The 23,974-nt window shown below is 37.7% G+C and overlaps 1 protein-coding gene and 1 long non-coding RNA gene across 3 annotated transcripts in view; both read left to right on the forward strand.

Annotated features, from left to right (window-relative positions):
* The window catches only part of LOC138136587 (uncharacterized), a 31,350-nt gene that overhangs the window by 4,343 nt on the left and 3,033 nt on the right, over positions 1-23,974 (forward strand). The gene's annotated exons all lie outside the window — the stretch shown is intronic.
* Positions 2,166-23,133, forward strand: LOC138136570 (protein tolkin-like). Of its 2 annotated transcripts, none has more exons than XM_069055797.1 (9): positions 2,166-2,295; positions 5,584-5,958; positions 15,713-16,400; positions 16,621-16,799; positions 16,849-17,079; positions 20,524-21,333; positions 21,384-21,749; positions 21,804-22,522; positions 22,579-23,133. In XM_069055797.1, exons 2-9 carry the CDS (start codon positions 5,793-5,795, stop codon positions 22,705-22,707), a joined length of 3,288 nt encoding a protein of 1,095 aa, XP_068911898.1. In that variant the 5' UTR covers positions 2,166-2,295; positions 5,584-5,792; the 3' UTR covers positions 22,708-23,133. The 2 variants fall into 2 exon arrangements, with proteins under 2 accessions (XP_068911898.1, XP_068911899.1); XM_069055798.1 differs by lacking the exon at positions 2,166-2,295 and adding an exon at positions 5,352-5,531.

Below are 23,974 nucleotides of genomic sequence, written 5' to 3' on the forward strand. Positions count from 1 at the left end.
TGGGCGAAGGTGTTATTTCCATAGAAAAAGATTGAGGTTAGGATGTTTTAAAAAGAATAAAAATCGACACAAATCTATTTAAAATAATCGTAATTTGTGTTTTTGGACTGACTTACGATTCTTTTGAGTCGGGATTATCATAACTTCTCACAATAAATGCATGAATTTAATTTAATTCGTTTCAAATTTTTAGGCGAAGGGGTTATTTGTAGACTAAAAGATTGAGGTTAGGATGATTTAAAAAGAATAAAAATCGACACAAATCAACAAGTACTATTTAAAATATTCGTAATTTGTGTTTTTGGACTGACTTAGAATCCTTATGGTTGTGGAAGGCTACAGTGTGTTATAAAAAGCAAACAAAAATATTTGAGACACAAGTTCTTCACCTCCATCTGTTTCTTGCATTTTTATAGGTGATTTACCACTTGCGTGTTATGCTAAATTAATTTCCAAAGTACCTGGGCCTTGTTGTTAAGAACAAGAACAACAAGAACAAGTTCAAGCAGGTGTCCTGTCAGGATAAAGCTTCGATTCGCAAGAGTTGTTGATATTGTTGGTTTTAAAATGTTGGGTCAGTCTTTCTAAACCCGTTCTAGCTCCCAGTGATTACTGTTTGTTCCTGAAATGAAAACATCTTCCTGATACCCATTCCATAGATGGTGGTGAACGAGTGTCTTGAGGCACAAGAAAGACTTTTTTCTTGCACTAGACATCTTAGTGTCTTGACTGTCTTGGATGACTACCTTGAGAAATAAATTTTTTTAGTTTTTTATTTCTTTAATTCTTTATTAACATATTGTTGGGCCACCTCTTGCTTCTAGTGAAGTCTCGTTCTTCTTTGGTATGGTCTTCGACAAATTTTGGCAGTCTCTAGCAACATTTTGCAGCATAAAGAACGTCATCAAGATGTGCCAACATCTTTAAAAAACTGTAAATCTGCTACTCGCTCCAATATTGACCAGAGTGGTTCAATATGGTCGAATCTGGTAACTATGCTGGACTGGGAAAGTACTGGAGTTCTCTTTACTACCTTTCAAACTTGCAAACAACGTTTTGTTCGTGATGAGATGCTCTTAATTGTCCAAAATGACCATAACGCGCATTGACAATATCACAGAATAACACGATATGTTTCAATTTCCGAATCTAGATTCTTCGGATACCCTCCAAAAGCTAGAGATGTTGCATTTTCTCATGGGCTATGATTGACATCTGCGCAAACGACGAATATCGGTAAGGTAAGTAAGGGCGCTTTCGTTCACTTGAATTTCAGCCCCGCTACGCAATTCGCGTGAACGAAAGCTTTGCATTCCTCACTATTACTGTAAATGACTATTGCCAAAATCATTCAGGTGTAATTTTGTGAAAAATATTGGCAGTTTTGACGTGTGAAAATTAACAGGATAGAAATTTTCTTAGATTCGCTACTAGAAAATTTAAATTTGACGACTTCTCATTCATACAAAATGACATATTTTTACAGTAAAATGGTAAAGACAGGTGCAAGAAACGGAAAAAAAAATATAGAAATCTGAAACTGTGTCAGAAGAAAGAAGGACATAACAGAATATGAGGTGTGTAAGAAAAAGTGAAAGAAATTGTAGAATACGATAATATTGCAATTTTCAAATTAGTTAAATAACTGAGTTTAGTTAATGTTTAGGGTTCTGGAACCAGTCAATTTTTAATAATCAACAATTTTTATCAGGAGATTATTATCATTTGTCCTTTGTCTGTTTTTTCTTGTTTCTATTATTTTTATTATCATCATAAGTGGACAATAAAATTTCGCTTGAACATCTCGTTTCTTTATTCTCCCAAAAGTATTAAATCTGTGTTTATTTCTTGGATTATTTTTTTTTTTTGTGCAAAAGCTTGACTGGGAATGACGCTTTAACCTGAACCATTCAGCTCCCCAAAACAAGTTCCATAACCTCTTTGATCCACCTTTTCAGGTATTCAAGTTGCGTTAACGGCTGCTGTTCGCACCCTTCCCTAATCTCCACCCTTCATCGATAACCCGTTTAACCCCGAACAGGTACGTTCATTACCTGGCCAATTTATTCGTACACAAACAGGCCAAGATCCCTCCGGCCACCCACCCCACGGCTGGGGTGGAGAGACACGAGGAGGCCCTCCCAACCACGCTGCATTGCTATTACACTCTACTATTAGTTCTGTCCTGGCTCGCGGTCCAAACACTTCGCGTCCATCTCTCATCCGAGCAAACAAGCACGCGGTCTTCCTTCGTTTCGGTTTTTGTTGGTGTTCAGTGTTCATTAGTGCCTCACTGTAAGTAACAATCAGAATCGTTAAAGATAAGCCGTTTTGCCAACAAAGAAAACGACGGCTCGCCACGATTACGTTGATGTTTTCAGCCGGTTTATCTTCGGATTGATAACTCGTGGTGTTCACTTCATTTAAATCGGTCTTCTGTTCCGATTTCTCAAGAAGCTGTGGGTGTTTATCGATATGAATGATGTTTTCGTTGTGTCGCTGCCGCGTGATTTGTTGGCGTGGATGCGACATGGGGGTGCACCAGACAGGTTTGCACATCGACACCCCCTCAGACAAGTGTTTTCGTTCTTTCCTTTGATAGCGAAATATTTACACGATATAAATATTTGAAAAGGGATATCATTTATTTTACAGACATTTTTAGATTTGTCCAAAGCGATATTTTTGTATGAAAACTTATTGCCCAATCTAATCTTTATCCCATTCTTAGATAAAATCAACTGAAATCCTAAGAAAGGAGTGATAAAACTTATCCTGTTGGTTCTGTAAGAATGTTGCATGTACCAGGTGTCTCGATAAAAAATAAATTTTTATCAGAAAAATCGTCAGAGTGTATTTCTCTCTTTTATTTAATCGATTATCTTAACACACTCTGTATATAATGTCTGAATCATAATTTAGAGAGGACCTAAGTTTCATTTTAATTAAAAAATATATTTATTGTCTATTAATTATTGTGTTCTAGTAAATATGCTCCTACTGTTATAGGGTATTGCACCATCTTGTTGAGTCCATTAGTATTTATCACATCTTTACGGACAAACCATAAACCATCGTTTCCTACTATCAATTAAGATTTACTGAATGAAAAATATGAATGGTACAAATCGGTTTATTAGATTCTAATACAGGGTTATAAAATATTGTACCATCGTAGTTGGCGTTGAAAACCCGCACAAATTTTGGATGTGCCGCAGCGTTAGACAAATTATGTCTATTTTTTCTTGGTAGGCGATTGCGCGCGCCATTTACAAAATCTTGCAACGAAATGCAACCTCCCTATTGGCTACTCTATTCCATTAACCAATAGGGAGGTCGCATTTCGTTGCAGGATTTTGTAAATGGCGCGCGCAACCGCCTACCAGGAAAAAATATATGTACTATAGTAGACAGATTTCCACTACCGCCAGTAGCGCCACCTATCGGCGATACTAGTCTCACTCATGTTATGAAGCTTACGGCACATTCTACTAAGCTACCAACGGCTACTACGATGGTACAATATTTTATAATGACCCTGTATATATTTGCACCGGAGCCAATATTCGTGCAATTGTTAAAACAATTTATAAAAGTTGTTAAAGTTTTGAACATTTGGGTTTTTGGACATTAATTTACCTCCGTATCGAAAACTGTAATACATAGAGTAAAATTTTACAGAGTCTTTTTTGTAGAGCATAAAATTTTCTACAAAAGAAACATTCATAAGTGTCCCACGAAATGATCCAATTTTGCGTGACTTACAGATTCGGCAGTTCGCACCAGTTTAGAAACAATTGTTGAAAATAATGTAAATGCTATCTAAAAAGTTCGGAAAAAATGACGTACTGTGTGGACACTGTAAAGAAATCTTTGATGCCAATTAAAAATCATTTCCAATCATTTTCGATTTTTAACACTGTCAAACATAAAATTTTAATTTCTATTTTTTAATAAACTTTGAAATGCACTTTAATGTGTTCTGTTTATCTCAAAATTATGATTCTTTTTTTAGAATGTAGATTTTTTTGTCTTTTATAGGATGGGATACTAGTTTTACTAATAAATCGATTTGTATCACTCGTATATTTTTTTCTACTGTTAAAAGTAATGCGAGCAAAGTTTTAAAATGACTGGACTAGTAAGACACGGAAGGCGGGTTACATAATTTTTATTTTATAACAAAAATTGTAAATTATTTACTATTAAATTTGAATATTTCGTCAAGAAAAAACTTTTCCTATTATTACTAATTATCTCTTTTTTGCATTTGCTTCTGGTTCATCACAAAAAAAAATCAATCCCGCTGAGAACAAATCTCTTTCGAGTACTGATATAGAAAGTATGATCCCGCTGAGACAATCTAATGCGACGTTGCACCGTCTTGTTAAATCCAAATAGCATTTTAGTAAAATCAATTGTTGAAAATAATTTAAATGCTATCTAAAAATTTTGAAAAAAATCACGTGCTGTGTAGATATTGTAAAGAAGTCTTTGATGTCAATTAGAAAACATTTTCAATCATTTTCGATTTTTAACACTGCAAAACATAAAATTTTAATTTCTATTTTTTACTAAACTTTGAAATGCACTGTAATGTGTTCTATTTATCCCAAAATTATTATTCTTTTTTGAAACGTTGATTTTTTTGTCCTTTAGAGGATGGTAACAGAATCTTTTTTCGTAGAGCATAAGAGATATTCATAAGCGCGAAATAATCCAATTTTGCGTGACTTACAGATTCGGGGTTCACACCGGTTTGGTTCAGAAACAATTTTTGAAAAAAATGTAAATGTTATCTAAAAATTTTGAAAAAATTCACGTACTGTGCAGACACTGTAAAGAAATCTTTGATGCCAATTAGAAATTATTTCTAATCATTTTCGATTTGTAACACTGCAAAACATAAAATTTCAATTTCCATTTTTTACTAAACTTTGAAATGCACTCTAATGTGTTCTATTTATTCCAAAACTATGATTCTTTTTTATAATGTAGATTTTTTTGTCCCTTATAGGACAGTATACTGGTTTTACTAATAAATCGATTTGTATCATTCTTACATTTTTTTTTCTAATTAATGCAAGCAAAATTTTAAAATGATTGGACTAGTAAGATATGGAAGGAGGTTTACATAAATTGTAAATTATGTATTTTCTATTAAATTTGAATATTTCTGCGAGAAAAACCTTTTCTAATTATTACTAATTATTATTTCTTTTTTGCATTTGCTTCTGATCCATCAAAAAAAAATCAATCCCGCTGAGAACAAATCTCTTTCGAGTTGTTAAAAAAATATTTGCATGGATAGTTTTTACGTTATTATTTGTGCAATCGCTAAATGGACTTGAATTGGACTTTTCATCAAATCTCGAAGATGCGAGCATAATAAAACCTTGTTTTACTATCTGCACTTCTCCGAAAAGTGATTTCCTCGAAGCGCAGTTTCATTCTGTCCAGATAATCACATTTATACGAAATAAATAGATTCGGTGATAAACAGAAGGTTTACGGTCGAGGTGGCGAGTGAGGTCGTGCCTCATCCTGTGTACAACTGCGGTGTAAAATTCATTATAATTGTAGGGAATCGAGGGAAATGCAACCACGAGCCCACCAAGTGATCTTTGTCCAAATGAATAAACATCGTCTGAACTGATAATGCCGTAAACACAATAACAACGCCGCCATTTCCATCCTAATATCTGTAACCACCGTCGAAAAACGATGTGAGGTGCTCCCATCTACTTAATGCTGTGATTCCACCCCTAGTATAGTGCGACAACAAGTAAAGCATGCAGTGTGTGTTGACCTTCGTCTTGTTGTTTTGTGTCTTACGTGCGAACACTTATCACAGTGATAACAGGACTAGAGGCCACCACTTCACCGCCGAGGAGTTGCTCTTCACCACCTTCCCGAAGAAGACCTCCGACGATTTCGACTTGGACCCCTGCAAGGCCGGTGAGTACCGCAACCGAGCGGAATGATTAATGGGGGTGGCGAGGCGGCCGGTTTTATGAATGACTAATGAAGAGTTAATTGAAAGTGGCAACAATTTGTAGGGCTCACGAATGAGCCGTTTAGTATCAGCGCTAATGCTGCTAGTTTAATGGCGTGGGTGCGAGGGTGAGCTCCGAATAAACCCCGAACTGTACCATAAGTCAAGGGCTGAAGGGATTACGGCTCTCGTTAAAAAATAACGGCCGACTGTTGCCAGACGGGCGGTATGTATGGCCTGTATTATTCAGGCGGCGGCGGATTGGGGTGGAACGACTAATTTGTAACCATCACCGACATTCCGATGATGGAAGTCCGACGAAAAAACACCCTCTAGTGTAATTCCCGGCGAAGGGATGTTGCGATTTTTAACGAGGATTCATTGCTTTGCCCAAATTTTCCTTCTAAAAAAACAATTCTACGAGAGCTTCCTAAAGCTTCCCCAAAGCGGGCTACTAGTCCTTTCAAACATCTCGTTCACTCCCGGTGAAGCTGTCTGTCTCTAAATTTGGTCAAGTTTCTTCAATGTAAATGGAAAATTAATCAACAATTATTCTCTTCCAAATCCTGTTAAGATTTTTTTCGCACTTTTCATCCTTCCAAAATTTTGAAAATCAGTAATTTTTGACTTGCCATATCGTGCTTATTCTAATAAACTTGCAAGATTTAATTTTTGCTCCACTGATCTAAATGTTTTAGAATCTAACTCTATTAGAGGAATTGGATTATCTCATGGACTGTGACCTTGGAAATATCTGCCCGAAGGCGGAGCGATAAACCAGCGAAAAATCTGTAAATGAAAACTGAGTACTTATAACTCATAGCCCATGAGAAAATCCAACTCCTCTAGGGAGAAATTTTCAAATTTATGGACATTTTGACCTGATCTGGCTCGAGGCAGGTTTAGCAAGTTTTGAAATATTTCTTAATAAGTTTTTAAGAGTCGGAACTGTTTCAATTGGTACACTAGACAGTACTGTTTTGAAAGAATAAAATTTCATTTTAATGGAGATTTTATTATTACTATTCTTTGTACGATTTTGATTTTAGATTTTTAATCCTCCACATGTAGAGAATCAATTCCTCATATTTAATTCTTTTTTTTAACAACTACTTCGGAAACAAAGCTTTCGAAAATTTTTCAACCGCTTGTTCTAAAAACCAGAGGAAATTACAAGGTGCCAGATCTGGACTGTAAAAGGGGCGACAAATAATTGTACATAATCTTTTCGGCTGTATTTTCTTGGTGATTTTAAACAGCAACTGTGTTTTCATCCATAAAAACAAAAATCCATACATATTTCTTTACATAAATCATTGCCAAGTGACAGTAAAATTTTTCTTAGTTTTTTTACAAATAAAAAGAAAGAATCTCATTGTTAGAAGAAGAAGTTACAAAATATTTTGTTATGCTTATCCTATTTTCTCTATTTTTTTTAATTGCCACAGTTTTAAAATAATAATAATTTACGCAACGAGTGGGATATAGACATTATTATCGCATGCATGTGAAGTTTGTACGACGAGGCCATCGACAAGGTTTGTGTAATCACACAAGTGCGATAATGTGTCCTACGTGTTGTCTACAAAAGTTTATGTACTACTGCTGAGAATAGGAAATTATAGCAAGGCGTTGACAACTACGTACCTAAACAGTAAGGTTTAGATTTTTGTGAATCTTTGCTAAAATAACTTCTATAGACACGATTTGTTTTCAGACATAAGCGTCAATCGTTATTTTAGTTATCGTCTGAAAAGTCAAGACTGAAATATTTACTTTACCACACGGCGTGTGGTAAAGTGGGTCATTAATTTCTCAAAATGAGCGGAATAAATAGGATATATCGCACGGCCATAGATAAAATATGACATTTCCCATGAACTTGCATGATTCTATTTTTAAATAATCGTAACAGTACTTCCTGCATCTTCCAATTTTTTTTGTTTTTATTTTGTTCGGCTTATCTAAAATGTCTGGTTTTTAAACTGATCCAAGCAAGCAGCAAAAATATTGTAGGGAGTAAACAATCTCCCCCAGAGTCCGAGTTAAAGGATAAGGCAAAAAATGTCCGAGAAATACCGAAAGCTCTTCACATTATCTGACATATTATGCATTTTATTCCAGATTTTTTAACCACAAGTGGAAAATTATAAAACACATGGAATTTATCCAACAACACAAACAACAGAGATAATTTATTGTTCCATTTTTTACTACTCATCTAAGTGGCAGTTTCCACAGTGTAAAGATAAAAATGGAAGATTTTTCTTGGGAATTCTACCACATCATATTCTTATTTCTCTTGTCAACTACATATTTTGGAATTTTATTAGAGCCTTTAGTAGCATTATTTCATTTTTTTCGAAGGTAAAATAACAAGACCTAATTTTTTTTATCGGATAAATTTTTCAATTTCACGAAAACTTTTTACGAGTTGAATTTGGGCATTTTTATTCTGGTTAGGCCCAAGAGCTTTAGCTCGAGGGTTTAACCTTTGAACAAAAATGCCCAAATATCAACCAGTAAAATTGTCTAAAGCAAAAATATTTAAGTGAAAATTGGGAAATTTATCAAATATAAAAAATTAGGTCGTGTTATTTTTGGCAAGATTAATTCCAGAATACAAACTTTAACGTTATTTATTTATTTATTTATTTATTTATTTATTTATTTAACCTACAGTTATTAAAAACAATTTGAGAATCATTTTTGATTGGATGACAGCAAGCACCCTGATTGGCTGAACACGCACATGTGATGTACCTGGCAATTAAAATCTTGCTCTTACGCTTTGATAAAATATTGCAAAATCTTAAGTGAGTATTTTCAAGTTTTTCAATTGGACGTGAAGCTTTTTACAAAGCCTTTCCTGAACTGACCGGCTCGTAATCAGTCATTTCAGCACTTGTAGACCAAGTCGTTTCCAAAGTTCTTCAATGGGTGACAAGTCTGGAGTCTGTCGCGGTCAATCTATCCTCTTCTTTGCTTTCCAAGTAATTTAACCGTACTAAATACTAAATAATATTACATTTAGTGATCAGAAACAGTTTCGCCTCACCCAGTATATCCTCCGAGATTAGTCCCATTAGGCTGTAACGGTGTACTGTAGGTGTGCTGTGACGTCATAAATTTAATCCCAACCACCCATTGATGCGACACACGTGCATGTCGGTCCGTTAACAGAGCCAATTAGTAGCTCATTAGCATTGCCAATGTTTAACGAAATGCTTGCGATAATTGGCCCTTTGATCGGCCATGCACGAGCGACAAGAGGGGCTTGACACCTAGTTAATTTCGACTTGCAGGTCAGGACTTATCATTGTTATGCAATAACGACGTTCACGTTATTTTTAACGTAGGTTATTGAACTTGATCGAAGAAGCTGTTGGTGATTTTGCAATCCTTCCGTCGTTATTTATATTTTGAAAAATTCATCAAGACTTAAGGGAGGAGTGTCGGGGGTGGGAAAGGGGACGGTCGATCGAGTGGGATCCGGACTGTCATCGGCAGTGATGTCAATCGAATCATGTTCGAACGGGATTTCTTCGTTTTATCGGATCGACTCGGATATCTAATTGAAAATAGCACTTTTATCATTTCGGAGAAACATTAAAGCGACTTGGAGAAAAAACATGTCAATGATATTGCAAAAAGGTCAATAGCGAACGCAGACTGTACACAAACATTTGTGAAAGGACAACGGGCAACACGATTAGACAAAGAACAAGCTTCAAACAATTAAATCATTAATTTAACAAAAAACTGGTCTAACTGTATGAAAGAATCTTAGGTCGAGTCTGTTCAAAGGATTTCATCTTGCAAGAAGGTACCTGTGATGGTAGAAAGGACCATCTACTTGTAATGTTCCAAATCTTGTAAGAATTAATGTTTGGTCCTTCAAGCCGGATACCAGCACATTTTAATTCTCGCGAATTATTAATTAATTAATTGATGAGCTTCGACTTCACTCCTTGCTTGAGTGTTTTGACTCAAAGTGATGACCTCAAGTAACAAATCTTTCATCTAGGTCCAGGTTAATAATGAGGAAATTTTGTCTCTTGTAATTTTTTTCTGAAGCATCTGCTGGAAATTCACAGCTCTCACAATTGAAGTCCTGTGGGACAGTTTATCAAGGTAAATTTTAAATTCTAATGATTCTTGATATCTGATGAAATGTTCAATTTAATGTTAAAATAATGCTGTTTTTGATGAGATAATTGTGAATCTGGCGTTGTGCCAATCCACTCTTGATTAACACGAAGCGACCGGGATCGCGTCCTGCTCCTTGGACGTCCCTCCAGGAGCGACCAAATCCGCTGAAATAGGAATAATTAAAAGGGGAGAGGGAAGCGTTCCATTCCAGGAAACTTTCGACAAGATTAATGTCTGTGTAAAGCGCGTGCTGTTGTTGTCATAAACGTGGAATCACGCAGCAGGAATACTGCATAAACCTATTAGTATTGTGTAAAGTATAGTAAAATGACCGTAAAAAGTTTGCCGTCCCCGGACCGCCGTCGGTAATAAACGCAATGCTTGTCGTCGGAACACGCCATTTCATGACGGTTTGTCGTCGCCGTCGACATAAAAGCCTTCACGGATCATTATTTTATATTGACACGTCGACGTCCCTCTGGTTTTATGGCAGGCGAAATTATTACAATTTTGAGAGGTGTACCGAGCTTGTCACTCTATTACCGCCAACTTGGCTCTCTATTCAAATTTCAGCTTTGTCTTGTTAAACTGGATCCCGTATTGTGGCAGCGAATGTATGCAGCATGCCGGATCATGTTACTATTGTGTCGAAAACGTGTAACGTATTTCCAAGTGCGCTATCAAACAAATGGAAGTGCTCTAATCTCATCCCAAATGTACACTGCTTATTTGGGCGAAAGGCACACTTGCTTCAAATGGAAAAGAGGTTTTGTGGCTAGATATGAAAAAAATACGCAAAGATCTAGACCTCGTAAACATGTTAAATCATGATACAAGAGGTGTTACGGTTTTGAAATCTGTTCAAAATAAAGAAATGTAAAAGAGGTGGCAAAACTTGGAGGTCTAGAGCAGAATGAGGTGTTGCATCGTGTTGTTGAACAAATTGCAACATGTCCATAATGGCTACGAAACAAATGAGAACAATTTTAAAAAGTTAATACATTTTGAATATTTGTAAAAGAAATGTTTTTTTGAGTTTTTACTTAAAATCGAAAATAAAAAAAAATCGAGATGTCATTACAATAGTAACTGTCATTATTAATTATTGACTATTAAAATGTGCTATTACAATATGTTCATTTTAGGCCAAAAAATTTCATTGCGCAGTGTTGCTTCACAAATGGAGAAAGACTTGAGAACGGCGAATGGTCTTATTCGACACCTCGAGTTTTTGAGGAATTTGAACAAAAGTCTGGACTTCCAAGGCACTTGCCTTGATTATTTCATTTTTTCATACCTGAAAAACAACGTGTTCAAAAACAGGCCTGGCACAATTCCCGAATTAATGCAAGTAATTACTGATACATACCTGCAATTTAATTGATTTCCCGACTTTGCAAAGGTCATTTGAAAACATGAAGCGAAGAGAGTGGGATTATGTTTGGAAGCTGAAAGCAGACATTTCGAACATTTACTCTAGTTCGTAAACACGATTGGAGCTCCTCATGATTCTTTTACAACTGACAGGTCACACATAATGCACACCTTTATAAAAATCAAGATTTCAACGTTCTCAAAATCTCTAACCTAACTTTTAAAACTGACATCTGATAATTGAAATCTTAACGAATTGCCAACTGAAATTTTTGATCACAGCCAACTCTAATTTTTTTTTCGATCTCACGGTATTTTCAGTAAGTGCTCAATTGAGAATGTGGAGTTTCTTTTTATTACTATTGACAAAAATTTTGCTCTTAGCTAATTAGATTTCTTCCTTTGCAACACTGAAAACTTGCCTTGATTTTTTTTTTTTTAATTAACAAGAACTACCAAATTATTTTTCGGCTTCCCTAACTGGTAAACAGACCTTTACCTTTCAATTTAGGTAGCTGCAATTTTCGAACAAATGTTCTAATACAAATGTCCTACGGTAGGTATTTTTCAGTGTTCAAACTAATCAGGCACTCGGCTTCGCCTCGAGCCTGAAAACTAGTTTTCGCGCTGTAAAATACCTCTACCGTACTCTAATATAAATTGTAAAAGTGTAAAAAGGCTTAGTCTGCTCTACATACGTTGCTGGTTTTTTTAGATACAGACCAAAACAGAAGAACAATAAAATGATCCAAAATATCAGGGTTTCAAGGAGATTTAAAAAAAATTGAAACATTTTGAGTGAAAATATTTTAACCGGTTTAAACAGAAACAAGATTATTGACGAGACTAAACTAGAGAATTTAACTGAGATAAGATTTTTAGGAAAGTACGGTTGAGACAGTCTTGAGTAGTGAGAATTTAGATTTATGTAAAAATAAAGAAAGAGAAGGAAATAAGAAACATTGTAGCGTTTTGGATAAAATGAGGTTAATGAGGTCATTCCATATCAAATCAACCAGTGCATAAAACCTTGACGTCATGGGTTTAGTTCATTTTTGGAATATTAATAGCTTGCCACCAAAATAGTTAAAATAGGAATTTTTGATCACAAAAGCCAGAGACCTAGATGAGTTATAGATCCGGGTTGAATACCATGGACTGAGCTGTATTTGATTACTATAATATTGTATTTTTACATTTTAAAAAACCTACCGGTTTTTCAAAAATTTTATTTTGAAATTCTCAAAAATCGCAACTCAAATGGTCAAATTGTAATTTTGAAACTTTAATATTCCAGTAACAAATGGCCAAAAATGTTGAAAATGTTTATTTATGCAACATGTGCGAAAATACTGATTTTTTAGCAGTGTCGTAATGCGAAAAAATGCTTTTTGCACGAGTTGCATTAATTTTGAAACTTTAATATTTCAGTAACATATGGCCAACAATGTTGAAAGTGTTCATTTATGCAACATGTGCCAAAAGACTGCTTTTTGGGCAGTGTTGTAATACGAAAAAAATGCTTTTTACACAAATTGCTGTAATTTAGAAACTTTAATCTTTTTCAGTAAAATATGACCAACAATGTTGAAAATGTTCATTTATGCAACATGTGCGAATAGACTGCTTTTTTAGCAATGCGAAAAAAATGCTTTTTTCACGAGTTGCATATATTTTTGCAGCATCGTCTCTGTAAAATAAAATTACTACGAAAAAATAAAGAAATATCAAAATGTGAGCAGCATTGATTCTCTTCTACTCTCATTGCTTTACAACTTCCTTTAATGGTGGCGTAAAAAATATAGTAAACTGTCTTATGGCAAGCAACAAACTTATCAAAAACAAACCAAATCCTTGAGATCGCATTCCAAAATAACTATTTTATTTTATCGATGATCTTTTATTGTAGTTCAGCTGTTCCACTGGCGTGATTTTCCATCCATTTTATGTAAATACATTAACCTTAATAAGGTTGACCAAAAATCCTTGATACGTCGCCTTTTAAGACTAAATCTGTCACGTAAGCAAGAGGTTACAACTAACAAATGATAACGCTAGAGTTTCACACATCTTATTTACTTCTTAGGAATGATCCTGCCTGGGAAAGAAATCACCGAATACGTAATTATCTTGGGTCAGTTTTAAATTGATCTTATTTGAAATATGAGCTACAGAAGCTAAATTATCTAGTGGATTCTCTCATGGGCTGTGGCCTTGGAAATATCTGCGCGAAGGCGGAGCGATAAACCAGTGAAAAATCTGTACACGAAAACTGAAAACGTCCGGTCAGTTTGTAGCTCCTACTTGAGACCGATATTCGTCGTTTGCGCAACTATGACTCATGGCCCATGAGAAAATCCAACACCTCTACTACACGTTGTAAAAAGGAAATGCCCGGAAATGGAGCCTTGATAATGATTTGTCTCAGAAGTCAGTTGTAGGAAAAAAATGTCTTAGCTGTTGACAGAGAAGCAGCTGTTATTTCTTCTATCTACTCGTATTTCATCGTGATTTGTCTATCTTGGAGAATCCTATCGTACACCAAATTGTTGCTATCTTGGATCATAACAACTGTGTGTTGTTCTTTGCTGGAAGCACATTCATAAGCGAAATAATTGACCCACAATTCCAATTTTACAAAAATATATTTGACATATTTTTTATATTATATTTTTTATTAGATGAGATGAATTAGTCTGAAAACCGTGTCTGTCTCTATGTCTTAATTTCCGCAAGAAGTGCAGTCGCTGTTTATAAAGGAAACCTTGTTCAAACTCCTCGGCCGTGATTTGCACGATTGACCTAATTAAATTTCGTCCTTGTTGAATTTTTCAAGTGCATCAATCATCGCGGCGTTTCTTTTGAGCTTGTAAATGATATACAATTCCGAATGATTTATAATCGCCGCGTGTCGGTCCAGCCCTGTTCTGTAAATAGCAGTTGTAAAGTTATTGATTGCAAAAAGCCGCGGTTAATGAAGCCTTGTATCATCTGATGGAATTACAAGGGCTTGTCTGAACAACCTTAACAAGGGTTTGATGACCAGCTAGGTATCAGAGATCGATTTAGAAATGTCATCACTTTGTCAAGGATTAATAATATCATCCTTACTTTTAAAATCACCCTTCAGGTTTCGTGATCCAGTTGTCTCTCAGAGAACTAATTCATTTGCTCACTCAAGTGAGTTGAGTCCTTCCATGTGACTAAACACAAAAACAATAACACGAAGAAAATGTCCTTATGAGGAGTAAATAATAAAAACAAAAAAAGGAAAAGCACAATAAAATCAAAATACAAAAAAAAATTGGATTTTTTTTGCAAACATTTCTTGACAGAACTAGAACCCTTTGGAAGTTTTTGGAATTTTCGTAATATTTTAATGTATGCTTCTCTACTTTAAAGCGTTGGATATGTTTTTATTTGCGAATTACATTACTCTAGAAAATTTCAATTGGTCGAAATCGGGTGAATCACTGGCTTGGTGCTGTAATTAAAGCCTGACATGCACTTTCTTTACTCAAACAAGCTTCCAAGATACGAAAAAGTGATCCCTAAGGCTTCTAGACATGTTCCTGCTTTTGGAAAAATACAAATAAAAAAACAATAAAAACCGATACGTCTATTCCAATTTATTTCTGATATGATGACCCAAGCGCGGCCCGCGATAAGACAGATATGACAGTACAGTAATTTGTGGCCGCTTCTCTTTCAGACAAGTTGTCTCAATTCAACAACAGCTGTTATCTCCTGCCATGTCTTTTTTCTGTAGATTTGGAATGACGTCGATACAACAGCAGTTCTTACGGGTCACAGTCGTAGATAAGCGTGCAGATCAAGGGCGGACATACTGATTTTCACCTCGAAAGAAGTCGACTGTGTTACGCAGCGCTCTGTTAATTGCCCTCTGTTGTTGTAATTCTTGATGCATCCATTAAAGCGGTGTCGCAGCAACTTTGTTAATTTTCTGCTATTATGACGACATCATCACGATGTAATCGGATTGTATGTTCAGATAATGCCATCAAGGGGACTAGACCCTACCCTGTTTGTAATTATAGCGTAACATTAGTAATTTGCGATTTCCAATTTTGATAAAAGCGGATTGGCGTGCGCTGCAGGAATCGAACGAAAGAGAAAAAGTTGTAAATGAAACTGTCCGTGTTGCTTTTCTAGCGTTTTTTCTTGTTGCAGGAGAGTTTATGGGAGATATAGCTTTGCCGAAACCCAAGCCCAAAGACACTATTCTTCAGGAGGAAGTGGAGCAGTACAAACAGGAGGTCCTCGAGGGTCTCCAAATCGAAGAAGAAGGCCTCACCGACTTCATCCGCAAGAAAGCGAAGCAACCGGCTGCGATACCAACCACAAGAAGCTACAATGACCCCTTCGACAACATATCAGAGATGGACAGCACGGTCCACAAGAACGGCCAAATCTTAAAAACCGACTTCTCGGATCAGAAGAAGAAGAACGCAACGAACGGTGAAGATAACTTGAAGATAAGACACCACAAACGAAATGTGGACCGGAGGCAGAGGAAGAGACACCAGAGGAGGAACCGGCGCGGGGAGGCGAGGCACGAAGAAACTCCAGTTCACGACTTCGAGCCGAATTTCGACATGAAGAGGAAGAGACCGGTGGTGAGCGAGAGCTCGAGCCAGCAGTCCCACAGAAGGGTGACCAGAGCGGCTACCGCCAGAAAGGAGAGGGTGTGGGATTATGGAGTCATCCCCTACGAGATCGACGGGAACTTCAGCGGAGGCCACAAAGCTCTGTTCAAGCAAGCCATGCGCCACTGGGAGAACTTCACTTGTGTTAAGTTTGTGGAGCGCAACAGGAACGAGCACCCCAACTATATTGTCTTCACGGAGAGACCTTGCGGGTAAGAAGAAAACTGTCTTTGGGGGCCACTTGGGAAAAACCTTGTCTTTCCCAAATCATTTGGTTGTTGTGTCTCTGATAATATATTTCTTTTGAGGTGCCACAATCTGGTCCTCCCCGAGTTGGATTGATTTTTGCTCTGGTGCAAAGAGATGCTTGCTTTGATTTTTTGCAAACTAGTACTGTAGTTGACTTTCTACTATTGCCTTGCAACTTTGTAGATGTTGCTCTTTCGTCGGGAAGAGGGGGAACGGCGGCCAGGCCATCAGCATCGGGAAGAACTGCGACAAATTCGGGATCGTGGTGCACGAATTGGGTCACGTGGTGGGATTCTGGCACGAGCACACGCGCCCAGATCGCGACAAACACGTCAACATCATCAGGGAGAACATCATGAGCGGTGAGTAACGAGCGCGTGGTCTGATCAAAGGAACTGATGTGGTTTGTAGGTCAGGAGTACAACTTCAACAAGCTCAACGATGAAGAGGTGAACTCTTTGGGACTGATTTACGATTACGACTCCATCATGCACTACGCGAGGAACACGTTTTCGAAGGGGACTTATTTGGATACCATTCAGCCGATCGACGTTCCCAATAGAAAGCGGCCCGAAATCGGACAAAGAGTTCGGCTTAGCGAAGGAGATATAGCTCAAACGAATCTCCTTTATAAATGTCCCAGTAAGTAGCACAGAGGGGGACAATCAATTCAATTTTATTAAATTAAATGTTACGTGTGCATAAATGTAGCGTCGCTTCAATCATTGGAGACAGGCGGACTACACATTTATGTGAACAAGAAATTTATTTTTAGATATCCCTTCATGTGCACCGCAGAAACATTGGCGCAACTTGTAATCATCTCAGATGATCTGCTTTATTATTAAATAGCGCTACTGTGTCGTCACAAATTGTCAATAATATATTCTAAGATTATTACATTTGCGAAATCGTTTTAGGACAGAACCACAAAAAAGATACATAGGTACTGTTCTTTTTGTAACAGAAGAAACCACAGAATATTGCAACGGAAGTTGGAAATTGGAAAATTGATGGTTCTAAAGTGTTTCGGTTTTGGTTCTTGGTTTTCTAAGGAATCTTTCCAAGAAGTAACGGGTGGTGTACTCCAATTACCAAAAGATTCCAAAAAACACCATTTCAAAGGAAAATACAAGATTTTGGAAAGTAACGCAGGCATTTCGGACAATGGAACTCAAAACATTAACAATTGGCTGGCAACGAAAATCTACTATGGATTCCACGTCGATCTTTTTCGTAGGAATGTAATCTCTTCTTTTGTACCGTCGAATCCAACCAACTGAGGTCCTTTGGCTTATTTCATTCGTTTGTTGAAAAAACCAGAGTAGTTTAGAAAAGGCTAAAATGAACAAAGTTAAAGTCTAAGAAATGTAAAGATAAAAAAATCCAGGAGAATCAAAAATGGTACCACCAAGATACATTTTGGGAACACAGCAATTATTTGGGGCTAGATCTGGCGAGTAGAAGGCTGCTTAGATATTTTGAAGTCACCATCACGGATAGCAACTAAAGAGATGGTTTTGTGAAAAGGAGCGTTATGTCATGGAGTACCATACTTCTTCTTTTCTTCTTTTTCTTATAACCACCGAAAAATAGTTAGACTACCTTCAACAACTTCTCAAAATCTTGTATTTTCCTTTGAAATGGGTATTTTTTGGATTACACGAAGGAGAATCCAAAAAAATCCATTTCAAAGGAAAATACAAGATTTTGAGAAGTTGTTGAAGGTAGCCATTTCGGACAACAGAACTCAAAACATTGACAATTGGTTGGTAACGAAGATCTCCTCTGGTCTTCATATGAATTTTCTTCGTAGAGTGTAATCTCTTCTGTTGTATCGTCGAACCCGACCAACTAAGGTTCCTTGGCTTATTTCATCAAGATCTGAATGCGCCAACTGGAACATTCGTTTGGTGAAAGAACCAGAGTAGTCTAGAAAAAGTTGAAATGAGCAAAGCCAAAGTCTAAGAAAAGTAAAGTTAAAATAAAATTCACGAGCATCAAAGATGGTACCACCAAGATACATTTTGGGAACACAGCAATTATTTGGGGCTAGATCTGGCGAGTAGAAGGCTTGCTTAGATATTTTTTGAAGTGACCATTATGGATAGCAACTAAAGAGATGGTTTTGTGAATAGGAGCGTTATGACATGGAGTACCATACTTCTTCTTTTCTTCTTTTTCTTATAACCACCGAAAAATAGTTAGACTACCTTCAACAACTTCTCAAAATCTTGTATTTTCCTTTGAAATGGTTTTTTTTTTGGATTTCACGAAAGAGAATCCAAAAAGTACCATTTCAAAGGAAAATACAAGATTTTGAGAAGTTGTTGAAGGTAGTCATTTCGGACAATAGAACTCAAAACCTTGACAATTGGTTGGTAACGAAGATCTCCTCTGGTCTTCATATGAATTTTCTTCGTAAGAATGTAATCTCTTCCGTTGTACCGTCGAACCCGACCAACTGAGGTTCCTTGGCTTATTTCATCAAGATCTGAATGCGCCAATTGGAACATTCATTTGGTGAAAGAACCAGACTAGTCTATAAAATGTTAAAATGACCAAAGCAAAAGTTTAAGAAATGTAAAGTTAAAATACAATCCAGGAGAATCAAAAATGGTACCACCAAGATACATTTTGGGAACACAGTAATTATTTGGGGCTAGATCTGGCGAGTAGAAGGCTTCCTTAGATATTTTGAAGTGACCATCACGGATAGCAACCAAAGAGATGGTTTTGTGAACAGGCGCGCTATGTCATGGAGTACCATATTTCTTCTTTTCTTCTTTTTCTTATAACCACCGAAAAATCGTTGCACACGAAGGAGAATCCAAAAAATATCATTTCAAAGGAAAACACAAGATTTTGAGAAGTTGTTGAAGGTAGTCATTTCGAACAATAGAACTCAAAAGATTGACAATTGGTTGGTAACGAAGATCTCCTCTGGTCTTTATATGAATTTTCTTCGTAAGAGTGTAATCTCTTCTGTTGTACCGTCGAACCCGACCAACTGAGGTTCCTTGGCTTATTTCATCAAGATCTGAATGCGCCAATTGGAACATTCGTTTGGTGAAAGAACCAGACTAGTCTATAAAATGTTAAAATGAGCAAAGAAAAAGTTTAAGAAATGTAAAGTTAAAATACAATCCAGGAGAATCAAAAATGGTACCACTAAGATACATTTTGGGAACACAGTAATTATTTGGGGCTAGATCTGGCGAGTAGAAGGCTTCCTTAGATATTTTGAAGTGACCATCACGGATAGCAACTAAAGAGATGGTTTTGTGAGCAGGAGCGTTATGTCATGGAGTACTACACTTCTTTTTTTCTTCTTTTTCTTATAACCACCGCAAAATAATTGCACAGGAAGGATCAAAATCTCCTAAAGCTCCTAGGAGACGATCTAGACTTTACGTTCTATTTATATGACTATCTATCTATCTATCTATCTATCTATCTATCTCTATGACTATATTTACCAGCAAGAGATTCACTTCTATCGCACAAGATTCTTTAGATCCAAAACAATTTAGAAATCTTTTGCAAAATCTAGTTTCTCTATTAAGTACTTGAATGAATCATATCTTTTAATGGATTATGTGGTGTGAGGGGCAACTAATAGTACCTGTATTACCTACTGTTAACATTTAGATATGCAACAAAGATTTCGGAACGCTATGTCTTACTTTTTGAGTCCTCACACCTTGCAGTATTCAAATTGTTTTGGAGGGGTGCAATTTGCAATATTAAGGTACCACCACCAATCGCAAATTTGAATTTAGTAAAAAATATCTGGAATTGTCTACAGTGATATTCCAATTCTTCAAAATTTATTCTTTGGAAAGAACTCAAAACTAGGATCAAAGAAGTGGTTGGGGAAAAAATAGAAAAACTATCGATTAAGATTTATTACATTTCTCTTCACGTGGCAAGTTCTGAATGGTAGGTACTGGTACCACCTTGTATTGTAATAATCTGGTTAATACAAGAACCATCACAACCAAGCATTATCAAATATCTATTAATTTACTTAGTTTGTCTACACAGACCTCCATTTTCATTTTCCTTTTCTTCTTTCTCTTCCAGAATGTGGTCGAACCTACCAAGCGAACTCCGCAACCTTTTCTTCCCCATCTTACGCCAACCACAACGGTCCCGAAGAGGGCGAAAAGTGCGAGTGGCGCATCACAGCCACTCACGGCGAAAAAATCGTCCTAAACATCACCGACTTGGACATCGAAAAATCTCCAGACTGCAGTACCGACTACATAGAAATCCGAGACGGCTACTGGTACAAGTCCCACTTGTTGGGAAAATTCTGCGGAACTGGAAAACTCGATTCAATCACGTCGACCGGAAGCAGAATGTTGATCAACTACGTTGCCAAAAACCCCAACGGACATCGAGGATTCACTGCCAACTACGAAGCAGTCTGCGGAGGAGAACTGTTCATCGACAGCGAAGGCCACTTAGAATCCCCCAACTACCCCGAAGAGTACCAACCCAACAAAGAGTGCATTTGGAAGATTACCGTCCCGGAAAACTACCAAGTTGCCTTGAGGTTCCAGTCGTTCGAAGTGGAGAATCATGATGGGTGCGTGTACGACTATGTAGAGATCAGAGATGGGTTTTCGTCGGAGAGTAGGAGTCTTGGGGTGCACTGCGGGTACAAAGTACCATCAGACATCATATCCAGCTCGAACCATCTCCTGGTGAAGTTTGTGTCTGATGGGTCTGTCCAAAAGGGAGGCTTCTCGGCCACCATCATGAAGGAGTACGACGAGTGTTCCATGATAGACCACGGATGCGCCCAAGAGTGCATCAATACTTTGGGGAGCTACGAATGCACTTGCAGGATAGGATTTGAGCTCCATTCCGACGGGAAAAACTGCGAAGGTTTGGGATCTGGTACGGTAGTACCACCTTGATACATCGGTTTGTTGTAGATGCGTGCGGTGGGATTCTAGAAGCCCCCAATGGTACCATCACGTCTCCATCTTTCCCCGATTTGTACCCTCTCAACAAGAACTGCGTGTGGGAGATTGTGTCTTTGCCTCAGTACCGAATCACTCTGAACTTCACCCACTTCGATCTAGAAGGGAACAACATGCACCACGCCCAACAACAACAGTGCGACTACGATCGCTTGGAAATCTACAGCAAACTGAGCGAAGAAAAAACCAAGAAACACGGGGTCTTCTGCGGGTCCAAAGCCCCAGGTCCAATAATCTCAGAAGGCAACGTGATGAGAATCACCTTTAGCTCAGATATCAGCGTCCAGAAGACCGGTTTCGCGGCGATCTTCTTTACCGGTAAGTTGTAGAATCTTCTTGTGGATCACAAGAACGGAATGATTTGTTCTTTAGATGTGGATGAGTGCGCGATTAATAACGGGGACTGCCAGCACGAGTGCATCAACACCGTCGGCTCCTACAAGTGCACCTGCCACAACGGCTTCACCCTCCACGGGAACGGCCGCGACTGCAAAGAGGGCGACTGCAAGTACGAGATCTCCTCCCCTTACGGCAGCATCGGCAGCCCCAACTACCCCGACTACTACCCCAGCCAGAAAGACTGCGTCTGGCAGTTCATCACAACCCCCGGCCACAGAATCCGCATCTCCTTCCTCTTCTTCGAGGTGGAGCCCCACCAAGAGTGCTACTACGACCACGTGGACTTCTACGACGGTCCCTCTCCCGAAGCTCACACTCTGGGCAAGTTCTGCGGATCGAAGCTGCCCCACCCGATCGTCTCTTCAGGAAACGAGCTCTACATGACGTTCAAGTCGGACGCCTCGGTGCAAAGGAAGGGCTTCTGGGCGACCCACTCCGCAGTCTGCGGAGGGATTCTTCAAGCGGTTCCTAAGAAGAAGCACATCTACTCGCACGCCAGGTTCGGCGCGGCGAATTATGACAATAAGGCTGACTGCGACTGGACGATCAAAGCCATCCCGGGGTACAACGTGAGGTTGTCGTTTTTGACCTTCGACCTGGAGGACGAGAAGGATTGTGGCTACGATTACGTCGAGATCTTCAGCGGGATGGACTCGAGTGGTCCTTCGTTTGGCAAGTTTTGTGGTTCCTCTGTAAGTATTGTGAATTGAGAAAGTAATAGAGAATTTACCAAATGTCACATCCATAGAATCCGATTGACATACTGTCGCCGTATGACGCCCTCTTGGTGCGCTTCCGCTCCGATGACACTTTCGTCAGCAAAGGATTCAGTATAGTGTACGAAGCTGTCGAAGGCTCCTTCAGCGAAGAAGTGTAAAATCGTGGTACGACGCGGGACAACTGTTCAATTCTGGAGTCAAAGTTATGGCAACAAACTGACTAATCCATATGATTTGCTCAACATTAATTTTATTTTGCTACTAGGCCGTCTCTAGTATTTATTAAATATTTGTACTTATACTAGTAAAATGTCTTCGTAATACCTGATAGGAAATATCTGTTCGTACAATGTTACACTTGTAATTACGAATAGACTGCGGACTTAGATTTTACGTTTCGATCTTCTACTCATCTATATAAGTAGGTTTTAAGACTAGAACTGTAAGAAGTTGTTATTAAATTCGACGTGCCATTGTAATTTAACTGAATCCATTTTTTCGAAGAAATTTTCGAATTTGTACGATTTTTGTCAAATGTTAACTGATTGTGTAATGTCGATAAATAATATTAACATGCAAGTATGCGTTACGTGTTTCATTTGGACATTCACAATTTTTTCTCTCCGAATAAATATCACTGGGAGCTAGATCTGGTGAACAGGAGGGTCCCTTGATCTTGTGAAGTCACCAACAGGGATAGAAACCATGAAAGAGCACTCGTGTGTTCTGACAGAACAGTCGAACGTCTGGTTATCTTAGGTTAAAGGTTTTGGATTTTCTCATGGGCTATGAGTCATATCTGCGCAAACGACGGTCTCAAGTAGGCGCTACAAAACATCGTCGTTACCTTAGTTAGTTTATTGCTTCGCCTTCGCGTAAATATTCCAAGGTCACAGCCCACGAGATAATCTAGCACCTCTACTCTGTGGAGTCTTCGCTCTATGTTTTAGACACTAATTATAACGAAGAAAAACACTGAAGCAATCTAGTTTCTTTCAGATAAAACACAACAACTACTAAGTCTGCTGATCACTCTACATTAACAATACAGAAGTTGTAAGTTTAAGTTTAATTCATGTCATAAAAAAATCATCATCTTTAAATGGGAATCGATAAGCAACTAATGCAGGTATTTAAAACGAGGTAAAAGTAGACAACAGAAGTACGTGTCTTTTAGCTGCTTTGTGAAAAGAGATTCTACAGCAACTCTACAATGACCAAAATATCTCAGTTCAAAGGTGAAACTCCATGGTACAATTAGTCATATAATGTCACATTTAAATTTCAGATTCTGATGATCCCCTTGTGCATATAAGAAAACTGTTTATTGATTTTGGCTACAGCAAAATTACAAAATGTGTCAATGTTTTCTACATGATCTTTCACACTTTCGTCATGTTGCTTGAAATTTACTTCATGATTGAC

The sequence above is a fragment of the Tenebrio molitor genome, chromosome 8 (genome assembly GCF_963966145.1).
Source record: "Tenebrio molitor chromosome 8, icTenMoli1.1, whole genome shotgun sequence".
NCBI lineage: Eukaryota > Metazoa > Arthropoda > Insecta > Coleoptera > Tenebrionidae > Tenebrio > Tenebrio molitor.